Source organism: Gobio gobio, assembly GCF_949357685.1.
Source record: "Gobio gobio genome assembly, chromosome: 16".
Lineage (NCBI taxonomy): Eukaryota > Metazoa > Chordata > Actinopteri > Cypriniformes > Gobionidae > Gobio > Gobio gobio.
Genome location: NC_137109.1, coordinates 18,944,461 through 18,969,101, shown reverse-complemented (window position 1 = coordinate 18,969,101; position 24,641 = coordinate 18,944,461). Strand labels below are relative to the sequence as shown.

At 37.2% G+C, this 24,641-nt stretch overlaps 1 protein-coding gene across 1 annotated transcript in view; it reads right to left on the bottom strand.

The window, feature by feature from the left end:
* Positions 1 to 24,641, bottom strand: part of aff2 (AF4/FMR2 family, member 2) — a gene marked incomplete at its 3' end in the record, with an annotated part of 322,371 nt that overhangs the window by 108,143 nt on the left and 189,587 nt on the right. Inside the window, exons 4-7 of the mRNA XM_079839776.1 lie at positions 22,856 to 22,900; positions 10,633 to 10,719; positions 7,929 to 7,962; positions 7,673 to 7,727 (exon numbers count right to left, since the gene is read on the bottom strand). Coding sequence (XP_079695902.1) covers positions 7,673 to 7,727; positions 7,929 to 7,962; positions 10,633 to 10,719; positions 22,856 to 22,900 — 221 coding nt within the window. The remainder of the gene's footprint in view (positions 1 to 7,672; positions 7,728 to 7,928; positions 7,963 to 10,632; positions 10,720 to 22,855; positions 22,901 to 24,641) is intronic.

Below are 24,641 nucleotides of genomic sequence, written 5' to 3'. Positions count from 1 at the left end.
TGTGCATTTGATCATTGTTTGTGTTCAGATGTTCAGTAGCGGTTATGAGTGCGAGCACATGTGAAGAGTTGTCTCTCTTACTTCTTTCAAATGTGGCTGTAAACGTTATAATTATACAAAGTAAAGTACATGGAATGAAATTCGGGCTACAGATGCCAGAAATGCTTTGTCTCTTTTGTGTTTGTTGCAAATAAATCAAATTATGGTAATAATTAGGCTTTCCTGTAGCTCAAACAGTAGAGCGTGGTGCTAGGAACGGCAAGGTCATGAGTTCGATTCCCAGGAAAAGCAAGAACTGACAAAAATGTAAAATGTGTACCTTTAATGCAATGTAAGTCAGCAGCTGCCAAATGCATACATTTAATAATATAATGATTTAAATAAAATATATATTTAAATAATAGCATGCTATTGTATTGTTGTGTATATATATATATATATATATATATATATATATATATATATATATATATATATATATATATATATATATATATATATATATATATAATAACTAGTAACTAACTACTTGAGTAGTTTTTTCATAGGATACTTTTTACTCATACTCAAGTAACTATTAAGATTGTTACCTTTGAGTAAATATTTCTATAAGTACTTGTACTTTTACTTGAGTACAGTTTTTGGATACTCTACCCACCTGTGCTAGATGCAGATCATATTTGTTGCACAACACTTCACTGGACATGAAGACAATACAGGTGAATAGGGTAGAAAAAATAAAACTAGCAGATATTTACATACTTTTCCCAGTTGACCAATGACAGTAAAGTAAGATAAAAGTTTTCTTATATGTAATGTTTAAAGATGTAATTGCGTATCTAATTAGATATGTACTAATTTGCATACATTTCCAGAAGTTTTTTTTTTGCCAATTTCATTGCTGCCTATGGAGGCCTCACTGAGCCTTCAGATTTCAACAAAAATATTTTAATTTGTGTTCCGAAGATGAACGGTGAGGAACGGCATAAGGGTGAGTAATAAATTACATTATTTTCATTTTTGGGTGAACTAAATTGCAACCCCCTATGCAAAAAACCTTCAGAATATAGATAGGAATACAACTGGACAGTTTGGTGCTACTGAAATGGACATTTTTTTAATTTTTTTTTAATGTTTTCTTTCCACAATAAGTCATGTTACTGAAGCAAAAATAGCCTACAATCTCAAAATTGCCTGAAAAAATAATGCAATAATGTTTTTTTCCTGAAAGAGTCTTGCCTTAAAGTGCCCCTATTATGCTTTTCAAATATTCCCATTCATGCAGTGTGCAATAGCTGTTTGTGAATACAAAAGGTCTGCAATTTTTTAACATCAAAGTGCTTGATAAACAAAGTTAGTTTCCCCAAAAAAAGAATAGATTCTGAACTGCCGAAACGAGTCTTCAGTAATTCCAGCCGTACTTCTGTAACTTATATACGTAACAGTGTAACACATTTGCATAATGCCCACCTATAGATTTATAGCCTTGTTCGCTGCCTGCGAACAACGTCTACTTTGACCCTCAAACACTGTTGCTGGTTTGTGTTTTTCGAGGTTAAAATTACCACAACAATACAACAGCAGGATAACCTTTTGAGGTTTACTTCTCAAATCTCTGTGAGATCTAAATGGGATTTACTAAACGATTATCCATTAAAGATAGGGTCAGTACCAGTTTATTTGGACCAACTTCCTTCTCAGAATCACAACCTGTAAGTATGAATAATTATTGAAGTATGTATTTTCTACCAGGTGTTCAAAATACATAGTTTTGTGTTTTATATTGTTCTCCGGTAACTGGCTAACTCATGTTATTACTGTCTTACTGAAATAGTTCTGCTTATCAGCTGTGGGCCACTCTTACCTAAAACTGTGTCTATTAAAGGGTAACTTCAGTGATTTAGCATTAGGCTTTGTATCAGTAGAAACCCGGTAGTATATTCAATAGGGGTGTAACGATACACAAAACTGACGGTTCGGTACGTACCTCGGTTTTGAAGTCACGGTTCGGTACGGATTCGGTACAGCAGTTTTACAAAATTGCTTTTTATTAATTTTTATTCAACAGTGGTTTAATGAAAAAAAATTGTGTCTGTCCTTAAATTAATTCAGTTATAACTAAAAGTTTCTTAAAGATAATGCTGTAAACTATATAGGGAGCCCTTACTTACATATTGCTATTAAAGATTAACAACAGAGCCCAAACTATTAGCCTAAATTCAGTTGCTATTTATTTTTAGATAAATTAATCAACACTCATAAGCTTCACATAAGGCAGTTTTTGCAGTAACTTCTGAATCGAATTATTTTAATTTTTTCTCCAATTTTTTGTTGAAATATAATCATTTAGTGGCTGTAATTTTAATGACAGGTTTATTTAAACATACATTAAATAAACAAGACATCACTAACAGGCTAAGTAGAATATATAATGAATATATATAGGCTAATATAATGAATATATAGGCTAATATAGTGCATGTATTCAGTGAAAGAGTTAATTTCTCTAACGTTAGTGAGCTAACAGCTGTGGACACTGACTTCTGAGGTAAACGTGATTCTACACGTCATTGTTTACCAGCTGTTTTATTGTCTTTCCGCGGTTGAATCACCGATGGAGTGATTACACAACATATGATACGTTTCAGTAAGTTGTAATGTATCCTCAACAAGATATTAATTTATATTTATTCTCTTCCTGATCGCGACGCGTTCACTCGCACGGCACGAGCTGCCGCTTGAAGTTAAACTGATACGCGTCTATCAGTCACGTAACATTAAAGAGCATTAAAATGCATTTATCGTTTGAATTTCGTGATAAAATGGACTGAATACTCAATATGTTCGTGTGGGAACTAGGATTGAAGTGTGTTCCGCGCTTTAAACAAGCCGACTGTTAACTGTTAAAGATTGCATTCATAACCGTTCGGTACACGCGTGCACCGAACCGAGAGCCTTGTACCGAAACGGTTCAATACGAATACGTGTACCGTTACACCCCTAATATTCAAATTATGGTACTTTCCCCCCTCATATCTCCCTGAGACGAGATAATTATGCATTTTATTTCTGGAAAAATTCCTCAGATGACGGAAATATCGTCATTTTGCGTCATCTGAGGATTTTTTGGCCAGAGGCTAAAACTACAGCCACTAGATGGAGCTGTTCCGCATGTTATCAACCCGCCCATATGGGAGAGATCTCACTCACAGAATGTAAGACAAAGACGGCCGCACGGAGAATCATCATAACGCTGCGCGGTGCAGAGTAAAGTGAGTGTTTCAACTTTTCAATGAATTCCTGTGATAGTTTAGCTTCCATATGCGATCTGAAAACGTGCCAGACTGGCGCTTAACGTTACCTCAGCTCTTCGTGATGAAGGAAATCTGACACTGCTGAGGAAATCTGACACTGCTGCGTCTGTGCCGGGACTTTCGTTCGGCTCACTCACACTTTGTTGAAAAGACACGTTCAGTTTTTAATTGTAGTGTTTATTCTCTAACTGAACAAAATGATTGTATTACTATGAAGATCAAAACGACGGTGTACGGAGTGGCCTCGTAGGGCAGCGAAGCAAGTGCATTCTGGGATTTGTTGTCTTTCATCCACATGAGACAAAAATTCATTTTCTGTATTTTCTCAGTCCAGAAGGCACCAAATTCAAAAATAATTTCACATTTCTACTGCATAAATGACCCAGTTTAAATACAAAGCTTAATGCTAAATTAAGTTACCCTTTAATGCAGATTGTCTGTCGTTACTACTTTGAGTAAAGATAAAGAATGGAGCAAGATTTGTTTTACAAACGTTTGTTACATCAGTCATATACGTTAATGCTCGGCTAATGTATGCGCTGTTATTGATGCAGTTCCCGCATGTGCATCACAATAAATCCGAAAAATACACATGGGTTTGTTGATGGACATAATGCTGATGGTGAGGGATTACTGTTGAAACATCTCACAATGTATCTAAAACTGAGTAGCATCACTGAGAAACGTCCTGCTCAAGATTCGGGTTGAATAAGAAGTTCTTCCAATGTTTCCTCCTCGATTCGGACTCGTGCTGGGATTGATATGGTGAAATCAACATCATCGTTACTGTCTTTACAGTGAATCACTGAGCTTTAGGAAGCCTCCGGACAGAGCTGACGTTCAGTTATGGTAATGGGTGTTTCATTTAGCTTCTGAAACACACACTGTACACGGTAGACCAATCACAACAGACTGCGCCATCTGACCAATCAGAGCAGAGTAGCTCACAGAAAGGAGGGGATTAGAGAGACTGAATCTTCAGACAAGTCGTACGAGAATCATTGAAAAATGTGGTGATGTGTAATGTATATTATGAGAAACCAAAATAGTTTTTTGACATTTGATGCATGTAAACCTGTTGTAGGAGACGAAAACAAAATGAGGAGCCTTTAAAATAACATAATAGGGCACTTTAAGTGAAGGTGCTGGTCAAATAAAACACACAGACATTTATAAATACAAAATTCCAGTCAACATAATGGTATGTAACACCATAATAATATCCTCAGGCAGAACGTGCCAGCGAAGCGACATCCCTGAGAATATCTAATCTACCAGTAGAGGCTATCCTTGGCTTGCGGCCCCGTCTGTGTTTGACACTGGCCCATATTCTCTGGTGTGCTCTCACAGACGGTGGGAAAAGCGCCAGTTGAGTGTGACTAATATCAGGCTCTGAGTAAATTACACCACTGATCACCGCCACTCGCAAGGAGGTTACAAAATGGCCGATCTGACGAGGAAAAGTGCCGTTTTACGACTCCTCACCACGGTAAACTTCAAATTAAAGCCTCTGTACTATCCACCTAATGGATGATTGTGGCACAAGTGGGAGAGATTCAAGTGCTAAAGGTTTATAAGATGGCATATCTGAATCCTCCATGTTAGTCTTGAGGTATCGGTATGGTAGAGTGCATTTTACTGCCTGAGGTTATGTGAGTTAACAACACTTATGAAAATGTTACATCTAGTCAAGACATTGTTTTTTTCAGGGTATTATAAAGCTCACTTGTGCATCATAAGTGGATCCAATTAAATTGTGTCAATGAAATCAATGTAATCTCATTCATGCTTGTGTTCAATTCAAGCATGGTGTATAGACGACAAACCGGTCCTCGCATTCGTTGTCCCCGCTTGACATTCAAAGGCTGCTTGATATCATGTAACATATACAGTATGTCAACGCGATATTCCCTGATATTCATTTCTGTCTTCACAACAATCCAAACATTCAGGCTAAGTTCATGCACTCAGCTCTCGAGGACAAAGCCAGTATTGACAGAAATGTCCTTGCCCTGAGGGCTGCATCCCTAAACATTTGGACTGGTTAAATCATTTAAGACCTTTCAAATATCTGGCACATAATTGAGAGGAATACAAGCGGGGTGATTTTGAGCAGAAGCAAAGGAATAATGGAGCAGTGTAAGAAGACAGTGAGATATGCGAGCGGCATGCAGTAAACATGAAGAGCAGTGCTCAAGGCTTGCTCTGGGTCTCTGGAATGAAGAGAAAATGACATATCAGAGACTGGGGCCAGATCAGCAGATAACGGCAGCCTTTAAGTGGCTTCCACGAGTAAACAATGCAGCATTCCTCCAGCTATTGTTTGCAGTATCACCCCATCGCTGCCTCTTCAAACCAACACACACACACTTTCATTTGTTTGACTTTGTCATAACTGTTTAGAAACCTGCCTTTGAACAGATTTTGACACCACTAAGGTCTAATACTTTTTTGTTATTCATTTCTTATTTTGTTATTTTTATGTTTCATGATGGCAATCTTCCGTCTGGGAGGGACAGCCGAAAATCGTGCAATGTATCTCGGGCTTTAATCGCTACGATTTTACAGCATGAACACCAGATTTGTCTTTCTATGCACATAAACAATGCAATGCATAATGTTCCACTTTAGAAGCCTGAACAAAATGAGGCAACAATTATATTGCACGACAGTATGCTTAGTAGTATATAATTTGTGTCCTCTTCAGTCAATGGCATATCACAGACTGATTGAATAAGGTGTCATTAAATACATCTAGGAGAGGGTTAAAGAGAAGGACCTAGGGCTGTAATCAACCAAAGAAAATCTCGGTCGACTGAAGTCCTCAAATTTTCGACTAAAAATACGTTAGGAAAAAAAACGTTAAATTAATTAGCTGCGCACTGTGCGCAGTACTTGGTAGCCTTGTTGTCTGCCTAAATGAATTAAAAATAAACATAAAAAACTAGTAGGCTATTTGCAGTATATTAAATCGTTTTTGACCTGATTATTTTGCACTGAAATGAGTCTAACACACGAGTCTGTTGGCTCTGACAGCGTAGCGTCACGTGCACCTGCGCAATTTCATAGCCTATGGGTGCGTCTCAATCAGCTCCCTAGTTCAGTAGTCAGGGCACTGATCAGGACATAAGTCAATGGGCTGACTCCCTGATAAGTGCCCTGACTACTGAGCTAGGGAGCTGATTGAGACGCACCCTATGATTTCCGAAAATATAGTACTATGTTGTCAACTAGTGATATCATCACAAGAACTTTTGAGGAATATGCAACATAATTTAGACAATTGTTTTTTTCATATGTATTATAATAACTGACAGACACTATAATTTCAGCCACTCTGTGCAGCTCGAACAATGGAGCTCAGCTCAGCTTCGCGGCTGAGACACGAATAGACTATTTTAACGAAAAGCTTTTACTCTTAAACACAAAAGGCACGTCCACTTTAATAAAAAAGGAATATTTATTAAACAAGCCAGATCAAGAGCAGAAACGAAATAAAGTGCATAATTAAAAAATAAAACATAGGCTCAAAACTAATACAAACAGTGGGCACAGCGCATCGCGCATTAGGCTCCAAATAATAAATAAAATAATAAAGTGCCCAAATCCAATAAATAATACTAGAAATAAATGTGCAGTTTGCACAATAATAAAAGGGACGGGGCAACTCAAAACAGACGGAACAACCTAACGCAGACAAGTTAGCTTACCGTTTTTAGGTGATATGAAATGTTTGTCGTCGAGCTGTGATATGCAAACTGTTGCTTGCAAAATTTGCATTCTACTTTTTTCCCATTTTCTATTTTTAAAAAAATTCTGCCACACTGCCGATGTCTTTGATGACATGGTAGAAGAGGACTGACTAGGAAAACGCTCTCACAATTAAATAAATAATATACTGCAAAGTAGCCTACTTCAATCTGTCTCTCTTCTCCAGTGGGTTGGGCTAATCCAAAAGAAGTGAAAACAAGGGGGGTGTTCTGAAGACAGACTGTTACCTGTGAAACAGAAGATCTCTGAAAACACCCCCATTAGCAATTAGTGCTTTCCACCTGATGAAATGAACGCGGCAAAACTGATTAAATGAACACGGCAAAACTAATTAAATTAACGCGGCAAAAAAATCAGAATTTTGGTCGAGCCAGAACGTATCGACTAATAATCGACTAATCGACTGGGAGATTACAGCCCTAGAATGACCACCATTTGCAATGTTTGTTTCCCCCTCAGCTGGGAATTGGCCAGACGTGTTTCACTGGGAAATGTTTTACAGGGGAACAAAGCAAAGACTATGAACATATTCTATCTCTATCTCTCTCTTTCTCCACCCTCAAATAATTCATCAAATGAATACTCACGACTTCTGTGGTACCGACTTGGTTGCAGGCTTGTTACCAGGAACATTGCAGCGTTCTGTGAAAAGAAGTGCATAGAAATATGAGCAATCAGGTTTGACTGCACGCGTTCAAATACCAGGAATATGGCACATGATAACACAGCATTCCATGTTATTGGAAATCTGAGGTTTATTGCTTTTTTTTTGTTGCCAGTACTGTTTGACAATGAATTTAGCATGAGGTAAAATGTGACATGTAGAAGTAAGATGTTCCTTACTTCCATTATATCCTGAGGTCACAAGCTGGGAATCCTGCAATAGAAAGAGAGAGAGACAGATGTAGTGAAAGACAACAACCAAAAACTACAAAAATAATAAAATAAAATCAAGCATGATAATAAAATCTGACTGAAAAAAACATCAGAGCTACATTCTGTGCATTAACTCACATGGAGCAGCCACAGATGGGAAATAGTTCTGCTGATAGCTTTAATTGATTTTACACTAATACAATTAGAGCAGGCACACAAATCACACTTGAGCGGTAAGCGGTGCGGTGGAGAGATGTCAGCGCCCGCCGATGGCACATTACATCGGGATTTATAGAGTCAGCGTATTATTAGCAGTGTCATCCAGGCCAACTTATGAGATTCAGACCATGCCCTATTAAGAGCCAAACGGCGGACGCCATGGCTAAGAGAAAAGAGCATCATGGGATTTGAAGGGAACTTGAGTGTACCGTCCAGAGCTTACACGCAAAATACATATTTTTTCTTTAACATGCCTGTTATTTCAATTTGGAATATCATTCCCAAACTCTGCAGGTTTATTCTCACAGGTAAAACTACTGCGAATGTGATGAAATGGTTTAACCTGTTATATAATACACATGGAGAGTAGAATAAGAGCAGAGGTTTTGAAAGTCATGTAGCTATCAGAAGCAACATGGGTCACGCTGAGAGGTAAATACATTCTGGCATCATGCTAATGACATTCTTATCCTTCCAACATCTCAGGACGCCTGTCACATGACATCAGGTGAAGAGTGATACATACATTTTATGACAACAGCCCAAAGTCTGCTCAGACAAAAAGAAAAGAAAAAAAAAAGACAAGAATAACTTTTGTTTTTTGGACATTTTATCAGAATTTCTCATAGATTGTGTGAGGACATGGGAAAGGATGTTAGAAAGTATTAAATGAGGAAAATGAAACTTATTTGATAAAGCTAAAGGTCTCAAACACTAAACTATACTTTATAACCAGATTTACCTGCAAATATTATGATCATGTCATCTAGATTTTCAATGCTGAATGTTAACAGTGTAAGCGAAAGTGAGATTTTCAGCATGTACTGTAAAGGCCTGTACACACCGGGACGAATATCGCGCGCGCTTATCGCCAGCGTGCTTGCCAAAACCATAGACATATTATGTATATGGACAAAACCATTCACACACTTGTTGCTAACTGGCAAGCAGCATTAGCAGTTCATCTTCTTCTTTGTCTACTTACTACTTCTTCGTCGTATCAATGTGTGCTCGGCAAGACCGTTTTGTGCTTGAGCGCCACCAAGTCGTGTTTTACTGTCACTTCAGCAGCTCCAGGCACGTGAACAAAAGCGCCGATCTCATTGGTCGGACAGTTTTTTACGCGCCGCGTCAAAATAAAAAAACGAACCCGAGGCGTTTTTTTTTAAATTACGCTTTTACGCCTGGCGTTTTGCGCGTCGGTGTGAACACTCACATTGGCGCCCATTGTTTAGTCCCGAGGCGTTAAACGTCGGCGATAAACGCGTGCGAAAATCGCCCCGGTGTGAACAGGCCTTAAATGTTACATTTCCTAGTAGTTTTATAAAATCTAAGTAATAGATTATAAAAATAGCCTGTTTAAATTGCATCTGAGCAAACCATTTGAGAATAATTAATTCTAGAAACTGTGAAGAAGAAACAATATCTGTATCTGTAAATATACCAATCAGGCATAACATTCTGTCCTCAAAGTTGATGTGTTAGAAGCAGGAAAACTGGGCAAGCGTAAGGATTTGAGCGAGCTTGACAAGGGCCAAATTGTGATGGCTAGACGACTGGGTCAGAGAATCTCCAAAACTACAGCTCTTGTGGGGTGTTCCCGGTCTGCAGTGGTCAGAATCTATCAAAAGTGGTCCAAGGAAGGATCAGTGGTGAACCGGCAACAGGGTCATGGGCTCAATGATGCACGTGGGGAGCGAAGGCTGGCGCGTGTGGTCCGATCAAACAGACGAGCTACTGTAGCTCAAATTGCTCAAGAAGTTAATGCTGGTTCTGATAGAAAGGTGTCAGAATACACAGTGCATCGCAGTTTGCTGCGTATGGGGCTGCATAGCCACAGACCAGTCAGGGTGCCCATACTGACCCCTGTCCACCGCTGAAAGCGCCAACAGTGGGCATGTGAGCATCAGAACTGGACCATGGAGCAATGGAAGAAGGTGGCGTGGTCTGATGAATCACGTTTTCTTTTACATCACGTGGATGGCCGGGTACGTGTGTGTCGCTTACCTGGGGAACATATGGCACCAGGATGCACTAAGGGAAGAAGGGAAGAAGGCAAGCCGGCGGAGGCAGTGTGATGCTTTGGGCAATGTTCTGCTGGGAAACCTTGGGTCCTGCCATCCATGTGGATGTTACTTTGACACGTACCACCTACCTATGACTGATCGGTGTATCTCAAAATTATCCGTATCAGTATCTGTTTTCGGATAAAACCGAACGTGGGTGGGGTTTAAACTGAAAGTTTAAAATGTTTTTTTGTTTTTGAACAGAGCCAGAACCAGATTGAAGAATATAAACTGCTTTCCATTTAGACCCTATCATTAGCAATATAATTTTATGTCATGATACTATGTAATGTTGGCGATGAAGTCCATTTATATAAAAAAGTTCAAAGGCACAGAGAGAGAGAGAGAGAGAGAGAGAGAGAGAGAGAGAGAGCAAAACAGCCCACCTTCGAAGGGATGGGAAACTTGGTCTGTTCAGCTTTGCCTGGTGTGTGGATGGCAGTGAGAGGTGGAGGCCAGGAGTGGGTCATCTCCTACAGGAGAACAACAATAACACAATAATAGTTATTATAATAGCACACACAGGTAGATGGTCAGATAGACAGACAGATAGACAGACAGACAGACAATGATAGACAGACAGACAGACAGACACAGACAGACAGACAGACAGACAGACAGACAGATAGATAGATAGATAGATAGATAGATAGATAGATAGATAGACAGACAGACAGACAGACAGACAGACAGACAGACACAGACAGACAGACAGACAGACAGACAGACAGACAGACAGACAGACAGACAGATAGATAGATAGATAGATAGATAGATAGATAGATAGATAGATAGATAGATAGATAGATAGATAGATAGATAGATAGATAGATAGATAGATAGATAGATAGATAGATAGATAGATAGATAGATAGATAGATAGATAGACAGACAGATGATAGACAGACGTATTTAAATTGGAAAACTGATTAAGGTCTCATAAGAACACAAATACACAAATAAACATCTAGTTGAATTATAAGAAGTGATAGCGAAAATGACAATTATAAGCAATCACAGATAATCCCTCTGAAGAGAGCTTGTTTATTAAACGTTGTTCCAAGAAATCTACCATCTTGCCTAATGACATCACACGCAGGAATACTGTGAAATCTGCGGGGCAAGTATGCCACACTCTCTCCCAAGAAAACCTGTGTTATTACATTCCAGAAAAATGCACACAAAATCCATTCATTTCTCTGAGCTTCAGTGGGGGCGTGGCATGGCGGTGGAAGCTTTGAGTTGCAAATGAAATTTATTAAAAGCAACGGAGCGTTGCTCCTGGAGCCAAACAAGGTTATCCAAACACGAGCAGGCCGGATCAGAGACTGTTTACTCTTATGGTTCTTGGACAGCTCAGCTATACATCCCACACATATCTGTGTTCAGATAAGAAACATTTCGTTCGGACAACCTTCAGTGTCCTTAGAAATATTAGAAAAGTGCTACATTTGAATAACATACTAAATATGAATTATATATTTTTCTCTTTTTGCCTTACTCTTTATTCACTTGCAATAACACAAATGCCCTTAATACTTAAAAACTTATGCATGTATTGGCACTACATAAGATATCAATCCAAGTAAAATTTGTATTTTTAAGGTAGAAAGTACACATTTTCAAAATTTCAAATAGTAAAATATTGATATACTTGTAACTTCATTCATACTAAAAAACACCAGTTGATTGAAAGTCATTGCATCAATGGCTCAGCAAAGGGATATTATTTCTGAGAAAAGGTTCTGCAGCATTATTGCATTACATTGTATCTAATGCAAAGACACAATCATACTCTACACACAGACGTTTGACTGACAGGAACATCTCAGTACAGATGACACTGTTAAGTGGTTGAAGTGTGTCTGCATGCTCTCAATTGACATCCCAACCTGACCTCATGAAAATGCATATCTATAGCACAAATTGTATTTATTGTGCGATTTATACGCCAAAATGAGTTTTTACGTACATATGATAAACAGTTTTCGCGTGCATAAGATACACGCTTTATAACGTGTTATGTGCACGTTACCCACACCACTAAACCTATCCAAGCGTAATATATGCATATACCCCACACCACTAAACCTACCCAATGGGGTGACAATGCGTATCATATGGACGTAAAAATTTTGGCATATAAATTGCACGATAAATAATTTGTGCTATATATACACATTTCATGAGAACGTGTTGGATTTCCACATGCCTCAAAGTCAAGTGTTCAGGATCTACCAGATGAACACACACTACATTAACTCACTGTATAAAAAAGTTTCATTTTGTTTACATAATATAGAAAAATCCCAAACACTCACACAAAAAGATTTTAATCTAGTTTATCATCATCATAATCATTTATTGTCATTGAAGCAGCACATTTGTCATTAAGATATTCTCAGCCACTCCAGCTAAAGCTGCAAATCTGTTCAACCTGGCTCTGTTCAAGATGTTTTATGACCAATGGTATTATGTAATGGGAATGTGTGCATGAGCCCTGATCAGGATTTTCTGCTCTTTGGAATGTGTGTTTATGGGTTAGACTTTTTCTTCATGGAGAATCACTTCACTTCTTGGACCTCTTTGAGAACAGGAGATAAATGGGCTGATGGGCCTTTGATGCAGCGTCTCCAGTCTTTCAGAAGAGCAGGCGTTTGCGCTACTGCATGCACATATAGTTTTAGGGGTGTTGATCTAGTCGTAAACAAGGTCTTTATGATTTTTGGTCACACTTTAGGGTCCAATTCTCATTATTAATTACCTATAAACTACAAATTTTGCCTCAATAAACTCCTAGCTACTGCTTATTAATAGTTAGTAAGGTAGTTTTTTAGGTATTGGGTGGGAATCAGGATTAAGGGATGTAGAATAAAACCATGCAGAATAAGGCATTAATATGTGCTTTATAAGTAATAATAAACAGCCAATATCCTAGTAATATGCATGCTATTAAGACACTATAGTTAATAGTGAAAATTGGACCCTAAACTAAAGTTTTACCGATTAAAAAAAGAAGAAGAAACTAATACTTTTATTTAGCATGGATGCATTAAATTGATCAAAATTCAAAGTAAAAACTTTTACATGTTGCAAAAAATAAATAAATAAATACATAAATACTGTTATTTTGAATTATATTAATCAAAGAATCCTGAAATAAAATCGAAATTAGCAGAATCATGTGACACTGAAGATTGGCATAATGATGCAAAAAATTCAGCTTTGATCACAGGAATAAATTACAGTTTACAATATTAAAACAATACAAAATAGAAAATTAATTTTAAATAAATAAAATATGTAGTATTTTTGATTGAATTAATGTAGCCTTTCTGAGCACTGAGAAAAAATCTTACCGATCTCAAAATTTTGAATAGTAGTATTTTAAAGCTAAAAGAGCTTCACGAGTTTTTATGGCCATATAATCTTAGTGAAAGTGGTAAACAGATTTGGCTTGCTGTCTGCTATAGAGGGGCTCGGAGAGAATATTATACCCAAGCTCCGATTTCCCCCTATAACAGGCAAAATTGTACAAAAAAGGAGGAGCAGGGCAGGGGAGGAGGAGGGATGCTGCAAGAACTAACAACGGGAAGAGGTAAGTTGCTGGTTTTATACCTTGGTATTAATTGGAAGATTAGATGGCCGTATTTCTCCCGAAAAAACTTTTAATAACTGCACTTATTGTGCAAATAGCGTTTTTTTCATATTCAACTCAGTTTAACAGTTAAAAAAGTGTGCTCTATTTATTATCAATTTGGGTAGTATGAATGAAATGTGGACGTACATCCGCCATATTGTCACTGTCAAGTGATCTACCAGAGTCAGTCACCCTTCACTGCCATTCATAAATCCTCTCCATGGACTCATGGGATAGTTATGGCGAGTTCACACTGCACGATTTTAGCCCCAATTTTCACTCGCAGACCGATTTAGCCAAATCGCAGACTAATGCCCAAAATCGGAGGAAAATCGGTGATCGTTCACACGAGTGACAATCACGCAGTGTGCATTATCAAAGACGCAATCTGAATCGACTGTGCGAAACTGTGCGTATATCTGGACCTGTCTGCGATTCAAAATCTACAATCTACAGCCAATGAGAGAGCAAGATATAGGGCAGGGAGGAGTTATAGACCAGAATATCAGCGAGCATGCCTTTGGTTCATAATCTTTTTTCTTTGTCTCCTTTTCGCTGCAAATACGTGCACAGATTTTGAATCGCAAGCTTCTTGCGTTCTCACGTCACTTCTCGCATGTGTTTGGATGTGAAAAGAAGTTTGCGGACCAGACAGAGTTGGCGATTCATCCTATTGTAAAGTCATGCAGTGTGAAACCCCCTGTCGCCGATCCAGCAGCGACTAAATGCTACCCCAGATAGTTGTGCAGTGTGAAAAGAACAGTGATCTGACAACTTTGAAAATTGTGCAATGTGAACTCTGTAGTGGTGGGCTGTATACCGGTTCATACCGAATACCAGTGTTTATTTTTGTTATGATATTACTTTTTATTATACCCCAATACCGGTGTATGTCGTATAACATTCGGAATGCGGCGCAGTGCAGCACTGTTTGAGAGGGGTCCCCGTTTCACTGTTGCACTGTGGTGAGGACACAGCTGAGATTGCATTACAGCGGAGAATTCAAAAAAACGTGGTGCGCGCAAGAGAGTGGTTTCTGCACAAACGCCGCAATGAGATTAACAACGCTCACTACGTGGATCAAAGATCAGATACAGACCGGAGTGGGCACGTTTAAGTTTTTTATGGGCATATTTAATATTCTCTAGTGCTCTAAACATGAACCAGCACTGTGTATGCGCACATATTTCATCACGTCTTCTTCAAATGAAAAATATATGTGCAAATAAGAACACTGATACAAGCAGTACGCCTGATCATGAACACAATGACATGAGGGATTATTCTGATACACAGAAGACAGTGATATAGACCGAAAATTCAAAGATAAATGGGCAAAAAAGTAACTGTCTTTATTCTTTCTGTGTTAAACTGACGCATGTCATTTGTTCAGAGACTAGTACTATTATTGGTTGTTGTCTCGCCACAGCATCATTTTGTTGGGCTTTGCAAACTTGTATTTATTCTTTTCTACAATATTCACTCGTCATGACAGAAAAATAGGGCATTTTAAGTCAATCTACTGCAGTAATAGACCATAATCAATTATAGCCGTTATAGTCTACTGACGTTTCGCTGACGTCATTTGTCACATACGCACTTGTCTCACTTGCATAAAATGGTGGAGGGAGCACAACAAAAGCGAAACACAAAAGAGTGTAATAAAAATTGCACCCACTATTTTAACATTTACAGTGCGTGACTGTGTACGTGCATATGAGTGTGTGTATGTGTGTGTGTGTGTGTGCGAGTGTGTGCGTATACGAGCAGTGTGTGGGAGCGTTATTGTATCTTAAGTACACTTCTTGACCGTTTCATGCGCTTTTAGTATTTACTAGTGTTTATTAGTTCTAAATGCTCCTGTCGTCTGCTGTGTTCAGACTTTTTTTTGACTATAGTACAGAAAGCATTAGATTTTAGATGCAGTGTATGACTTTTGTTCAAAAACAGTCTCAGATGTGTTTTTAAAAGCTGAACTATAACTGTTTTAAAATTGACACACAGTCTTAAAAACAACTCTACGGTCTACAGTACATGCGTCCATAAATTTACATAATAGAGTAACCCGATAACAGAGTAAATTACATATTCAACAAATATTTAGGCTAAATACCAATAACCTTTTATTGGTCAAATCTTGTACAGTTCAAAACAAAAACTGAGACTTTTGTTATGCATAATAACAGAAACATTGCTCACGGCAGGTTATTTAAAGTCCCATACTAACTGTCTTGAAATGTATTGTTGGATGCGTTGGATTTGTTAAAAAGGTGGCGCTCTGATGGCTGCGGGGTGATGTTTCAAAGGAGATGAATTTGGAGATGCCACTTCACTGAGAGATGTTATACGCTGCTGACAGTACACAAGCCCCACACGCTCTCAGCATGCTAACATTCCACCTTCCTCTCTGAATCCATTACAAAGTGCCAAAAATATTAAAGCTAAAACAAAAATCTGAATAAATCAACTACTCAGCTACATTAATCGACAAGTTGACCATCCTGGCCCATGCTTACTTTTTTTGACAAGCACTATTTCGACTATGACAGTAATATATAATATTTTGCATCTGCTTCCTCAAGTAATATTTTCTTAACTTGAATAAAACCAGTTAAAGTAGATGTTGCTGAATACATTTTACATTTTGTTTTTGGATTACCCGGACCAACAATTTTTACAGTGTAGTAATCTGTACTATTCGCATACTATGTCTTTGTTACTCAGAAAAATCAAGGTAAGATTACTTGATTGGTTTGAGTACCATTTTGTCAAGTAAAAAAAAAAGAGAGCTGGGGCATTTCTTAATAAAATGTTCACTTATTTCCTTCACTTCTGCAGTTATGTTTCTCCTTAGTTGCATTCACACATTTTCCAAAATCATCTTTAATGTAGAATTGTCAATACAGCTGAAATTTTTGAGAGACCATCGCATAATCTTGAAAAAAAGTATGTTGATTTCCTAAAATGGTTTTGTTTGAAATCACCATTATGGTGATCAGCGTTCTTTTGGTTGGGCCCTCTTCCTATTGATGTAGCAATGCAATCAAGTTATTTGTGGTTTCAGAGGAAGAGAAATAACAAATAGGTTGCTTTTAATAGGTTGGTTAGGTGTCCTAACTTCTAACTAGATCACTGACAAGTCTACTCATGTAGATGTACGATCTATTAAAGCTTATACCATGTACTTACACTTACCTTATACTTACTAATACCATGAACATATTTTTATTGTGAAACATCAATAAATCAACATTTAAGGGGGTTGATATAATCCCCCTGTATTTGGAACAAAATTATGCGATTGACCTTGTTTGAGTCACACAACAGACTAAAATTCAGCATGCAAAACACAACAATGGTAACAAATACATTTTTAAGACTCTGACAATCACAAAATATTTGTATTTGTTCTTTGTTGTGCTACTACTGACACAAGACAGTAAGGGTGTAAACCTTAACGTACCGGGCCGGAGCACGCTTACATCATTCATGATGCAACTTTTTGTTTTGAAAAAGACGGAAAGAAACTTTCGCTAATAGACTGCCTAATAGATTAATAATTTAAGCCATGAAGCGATTTTATCTTGATTGCACTGCACATATCAGAAGACTATTACTGAGGCAGCTGACTTTGATGGAGGAATTTGCAGCTTTACTTGCAAACTACAATTCATGTTCATCAATAAGGTGAGAACCAGGGCCCTTATAAACCTAAATATACTTGATTTAAAAGTTCGAAAAGTGTATCCAAGTAGTAATATTTTGGTGTTTGCTGTCGTAATGATGACAGTAGCGCACAGTTGTTCCGTGCTCTGGCGCGTTCCAAGCGGGCCAGGGCCGGCTAAACGAACCGCGCTCGGGCACGGTACGGAGCACTCACACTAGTCAACCGAACCAGACTTTGGGGGTCAAACGCGCCCGGGCACGGTTCATATCGCCTAGTGTGAGTACACCCTAAAAAAGATTATCAAATAAAGGAAAAATAGAGTAAATTAAAGCAATTACTTAATTTATTCATGCCGCACTGCACCTTGGGAGTCGGTAATTTTGAACTTAATTTTTACAATTAAGTTCAGCACATTATTGGACATTAAGTAAAGTTAACTAAAACGTGTTAATAACTAAAAATATCTAAAGTTTGCCTTTTCATTTTTTGTCAAGGTGACATATTTGAGTGTTCTAAATCTATTTAATACATTTTACACTGTTTGGAATTAATTTACACTAATTGGAACAGTTTTTGTATATGTTTTTGAAAGAAGTCTCTTCTGCTCACAAAGGCTGCATTTATTTGATAAAAAATATAGTAAGATTAGTAATATTATGAAATATTATTGCAATTTAACATTATAAAAAATATAAATAAAAAGCATAAAAATAAATACAATAGAAATGTTAATATTTTAAAATTATAACTTTTTTTTTAAAGATTGCCAGCAGCGACAGCATTTTTGATAATTTTCAACTTTAATGGCCCCCAGAATATTTTGTTGTATGTATATCTAAAGCTGAACATACAATATATCAAAAGGAAAAACAGAGCTTATATTTTTTTATTCTAGCTTAAGGGATTTTTTTGTTTTTGTAAATACATTTTTTGATGTTGTTAAAAGTTTCATAACAAAGTTATGTTAACAAAGTTAAGTTTTTTTTTCAAAAAATCTAAATGAAATGAAATGTTGACCCAGGACGAGCTACAGAACTGTGAAGCTTTGGGGGTGTTCATGGACTTGATCTACATGATGATTTGAGAATATTTCTGAATTCAATATTCTCAAGTCATCATGTAGATCAAGTCCATGAACACCCCCAAAGCTTCACAGTCCTATAGCTCGTCCTGGGTCAACATTTCACACAGTACCATTAGGCAGTTTTGATTTATATGTTGGTGAATGTTTGATGAACTCTTTAGCCAATGAGCGTAAGCAATGCTTCTATAACTTGTTTCTGCTTCTACCTCTGGAGATCCTCTACTCTTTCAGAAGATCCAAAACAGCAACCCCCTACCGTATAACAGTGAAAATATGGATTTCTGGAAAATTCCGTCAATGGCGGGGAAAGAGTTAATTAGATAGCTTCATATCTGTACCATTAAATGCTGTGAAACCATTTTTGTAATTGATTTTACTGGGTAATAGAAGTTCTCAGCATGAAAAATGACTAACATTCAGCACTGCATTTCTAACTGTACAAAATAGATTATTACTTATGAAACTCTTTGAAAATATTAATTATGTTATTTTAACTCTGCTCTATTAGCTAGCAATTATCCATCGGCGGAATGCGGATTGAATCCTTAGAGACTGAAGCAAAACACGTCCTCATTCATGAGTCACATGTGAGTCAACATAAGCGAGCTGAAGTGTGAGGGACTACATCAGTTCCTCTGAGTAAAGTAAACCCACCATGCACTTCAACAGACACATGTACTCTGGGTTGCCTTGGCAACTCTTCACTGACAGAATACAGGATGTTCTAACAGAGTCAGTTCACTGCACCGTCCTCACTTACATTGATATCTGTGGCATCATGTCTTAACATCACAAAAAAGGATCCAGGACTAGACATTTTGAGGAGCTCAAGGGGTAACGCTTCATATGAATGTCTATATAAAATGCCTAATAAATTTATAAATGCATTCAGAATTCTTTAGAATAAACCTGTGTACCTTTAATAATTGTAATAAATTAAAACTCCATGTGTATGTGATAACATGGTTTATAATGCATTATACAGATTATGAATAAGAGTTGCATGTGTATTTATATGTAACTGTGGGTGCAACTACTCATAAAAAGATATAATGGCCCCACTTTATATTAGGTGGCCTTAAGTACTATGTTCTTACATCAAAAAATAAGTACAATGTACTTACTGTGTTCATGTTATGTTGCAAAAAACCTTTGCTGATATTGAGGTGGGATACGGGTAGGGTTAGGGACAGGTGTGGGGATATGGGTAAGTTTAAGGGTAGGGTTAGGTGTAAGGGAAGTGTCAACTGTGTAATTACAAATGTAACTACAGAAATTAATTACAGACGTAATTACAAGCAGGTATTTTTAAAAATGTACGTACAATGTAAAAACATGTATGTACACAATAAGTGCATTGTATTAATTAATTAAATTTATGATTGATTAATTAAAATGTTAGTACATAGTAGTTAAGGCCACCAAATATAAAGTGGGTCCGATATAATATATTACATGTGTATGTTTTAGAATGTATAAAGAATAATTTCAGAATGCATCATAGCACATGTCAAGGGGGTCATGAACTGAGAAATCTAATTTATATTTACATATAAGAGGTCATCATACTATAAGAATATCCTGCGTCAGTTAGTTCAAAAACAGCTTTTATTGAAACCAAGCCCAATGACTCATCGTGGAATGACAGGTGAATGACGCCTCTGCAGAAAAACATCAACGCCTACTTCACCATTGTAACTTTGGCCCCGCCCACTGGCTTGTTAGTGAGATGACGAGGATAGAAGAGCAATACAGGACTAAAAATAACATACATTTCCAAAGGATCCTAATGCTAGGAAAGTGGGTATTTATTTTCAACAATGTGAATGTCTCAGTTGAGCATTATTTATTTGTCTTCGGTACATTTCACTGAGGATTCTTTATTAAATCAGTCGCAATTTCGGCACAGGCTTTGCAAACAGACTTTAATGATATAGACTCGACAGTAACACCATGTCCTGACTACACGCGCCGCGACACGCAATAAAAGGTATCTTTTCCATGTTAGAGTTTTTGTCCTAACCAGCCGTGACGGCGACACACGATGTTTCTATTCTAGAAACGGTTTCTATTTCTGTGACGTCGCGGCTGGAACAGCAACACAAAACATGGCAATAATGATCTCAGGTAATGTTTGTGTGCTTTATTTAATTTTAAAAGCATGTCATGTGATTGAATATCATTTAGTGCTCTCAGCTTTGTAACATAGTCGTACTAAAAGCAATGATGGATAATTCACCTCAGATCTTGAGGATTAAACAAATGGAAACAAGAACGTTCAAACTGTGGTATATTTTATGACAAATATTGTTTTAGTGACTCAGTATGTATTTTTAGTCATGTTTAATTGGTGTAATATTTATGAATTTGATTATGTACTTATCCATTTCTTTGCGAGTGCCGTCAAGATTAATCTCTGGTGCCGCAGACCTACACTTGTCGTGAGAGCCCGCCCATATGCTGTTCTGATTGGCTGTGGTTTTTGATTGATCTGTCGCATCTCGTAGTTGCGTCGCGTTTGGGGTGGACAGACAAATTGCTTGTCGCTGAAATTTTATTGCGGTGCGTGTAGTTAGGACACCGTGTAATGTGACAACATGTAAGTTAGGGTGACCAAACGTCCTGTTTTCCCAGGACATGTCCTGTTTTCAAGTCCTGTCCTGGCCCTATTATAACAATTTTATATCCATACAGCGGGGGCATACTTTAAATGTATTGAAATTAATAAGGAATCTTTGAGTAAACTTTGAGTATCATTTGAGTATCATTTGAGTATCTCATTGCCGGGCCGATTGTCCTGGTTTTCGGTAATCAAAATATGGTCACTGATGTAAATAACCGTGTTAATTCTAATGCCTTATCTATGATTTCTGATATGTAATGATTCATGTACAGTCAGATGTTATTTGTTTATGTGTCAGTAAATCAAACCAGTGACTAAACGGTTAACTTCACATTTTTTCTCTTAGTAGGATTCAAATAATCTGTTATTTAAACTGTCCCTTTACAATCGTTGGAGCTGTCAATCAAACAGCGTGAGTTCTGGACTCGTGCCAAAACTCTTGTTATAATCAATGAATCTATTTACATTGTGTTTGCACTCTTGGTTATGATGAACACGTTAGTGGCAGAAATCCAGTTGCAATGACGAGATCTTTGCATTCATGCGCTTAACAAGTCTGTGATCAGCTACAATGCTCATCGCTGCAACCTTTCATGCCACGATCTTAATATAACACCATAGATCTAAATATAATGCTACAATCAACACTTTTCACGATTAGTTAACCTTGAGAGCTGTATAGTAAACACTAAAGTCTCACAGCAGACGCGCCCCTTCAAACACAGCGTTCAAGTAAGAGGGACGATTTGGGGTAGGAAAAATGCCTTTTATTTCTAAATTATGACAATTTGTGATGTAAAAAAATCATACTTACATTATAATTGCACCCCAGTATAAAACAATAAAACAATGCAGTTCATGACCCCTTTATTGTTTAAAACATTCTCAAGAGTGTCAACAGCCATTATGCTTAACAAGACATTTATACATTATAAAGACATTAATTTTAAGAAACGAAGACTGAATCTTTTTCGGGCAACACTTGACCCATTAATACTAACACTGACTATTCTATATCTAATAATAATAATTATTATTATAATTAAAAAAAATTATACGTACTGTGCTGGACTTACTGGGACTAGTCACAGCACTTGCATATTACTTGTTGGTTTGACTGCTTCTATTGCTCTGCTCATTTGTAAGTCGCTTTGGATAAAAGCGTCTGCTAGATGATTAAATGTAAATGTGACATTCTAGACTAATTATAAACATGTCACTAACAAGAACATAAACATTTGTTTAAAAAAAGAAAGAAAAGCTGGAACCATATTAAATATCATGATTTTGAGAGCTATTAAGACTCAAAATGAGTTTCTAAGAATAAAACATTGCAAGGGTTTCATTGACATAACATTTAAAATAATGTGATAAAAAAAATATTTTTTACTGCCCTCACCCTGTAAGAAGAACAACTAGGCAAAGGTACATTCTGGAAAAAAGGTCCATCGGTCTTAAAGTAATGGAGCCTCTCTTTTAACATAGAGCCTTATTCTCATGACAGTGAAGTGCCATTGTGTGTAAAACGGCACTGAGCAGGTGACCAAGCGTAATTAGCATGCCGGAGAGAAAGAGATAGAGTGAATCTAACTCACCCGCAGAATTTCCTCCACACAACTGGAGTCATTGGGCAGGCTGACCTGTGGAGAAACAGATACAAAAACTCTCATTAAAACGAACACAATGTACATGTGACAGAAAGAGAGAGAGAGCAAGCTGAAATGAAAGCAACCAAAGCAACCAAAAAAAAACATGATTATAAATTGCTCACTTTTGTGGAAACATGTAATTAAATGTCTTCTACAATTCTACATTTTTAGAAAAGCCTTGTGAGCTGCTTTGCTGTCTACAGAGACAACTGACTAACTACGAGTCACTGAACAGAAACAACACATGCCACACAAATAATGATTTTCACACACAATTGACTCGAATACAGCTTGAAACTGAATATACAGTATAAATACAAATAAAAATGAATTCAAACAATGTTTTTTTTTTTTTTTTTGTCTGCCATCCAGAGGGATAATTTTCAGCTAAAAGCAACAGTAAAATCACAACAAAATCTGTTCAGTTTAAAATCCCTACTGAATTCCAATAGAAGATATAATTAGGGATGTCCCAAGCAGAGATAGAGAGAGCGAGAGAGAGAGAGTATAATTATAACAATTATAACAATTGTAACTTGAATTTACTCTGTAGTGATAGATGCCCCTTCATTACATTACAGCCTCTGCCCCTGAAAAACTCTCTACGCATCCCTGTATACACTGGATTGATTTTAATAACTTTGATGTAGCATACTTGAAGTGTGAAGCACCAAGCACTAAGAAAATAATAAGTTTGGGATCAGGATTCTGTATCGACAGATACTCAATATTTAATGACTCGGATTGGAACAGGGGCACAAAAAATCCTAGAATAACGAACTCTTTCCCCGCCAAGCAAGCAATTTTCCATTATTTGTGAGAAAAAAAACGCTTCCCTGCTAAACACGGGACTTTCCAGGTTTTCGTGTGTTCACTGTTATATGCTAGGGGGCGCTAGGACACGTCTTCTGAAAGAGTACAGAATCTCCAGATCATACGCGAAGAACAAGCAGAAACAAGCAATTTCATATGTAATCATGCATATGTAAATGAACGCGATCATCAACATTAAACAACGTATAAATCAAAACTGCCTAATGTTACTGAATGAAATGTCGACCCAGGACGAGCTATAGGACTGTGAAGCATTAGTGGTGTTGATGTACTCGATCTACTCCATCTGCATTTGATCATCGCTCTGAATCTGATACAGAGACTTTGACAAAAGCGTGATTTTCTCAGCTATTTCCCCAAAATGTTGGGTTGAAAATGGACTAACACAGCAATTGGGTTGTTTTAACCCAGCGATAGGGTTGTTTTAAGCAAACATTTATCCCAACCGCAGAGTTAAAACGACCCATTCACTGGGTTAAAACAACCCAATTGATGGGTTAGTCCATTTTCAACCCAACTTGGGTTGTTTTTAACCCAGCATTTTTTAGAGTGCCCACCAGATATTCATACAACAAAATATTCTGGTGGCCATGAAATTTTTGTGAAAATGATCAAAAATGCTGGTGGTGGCTGGTAACTTTTTTTTTAAATACACTGGTGGGGAAAGAGTTAATAAGTGTGTAAATAAAATAAAAATAAATATTGCATATCTGCATATTATGATTAGAAACCAGAGTTAGAAAAACAGAGACCAGACACATCACAAACTGGCTTTGATGTCAAAGGTAGTTATTTAAAAAATGACAATGAATGAATGAATGAATGAATGAATGAATGAATGAATGAATGAATGAATGAATGAATGAATGAATCAATCAATCAATCAATCAATCAATCA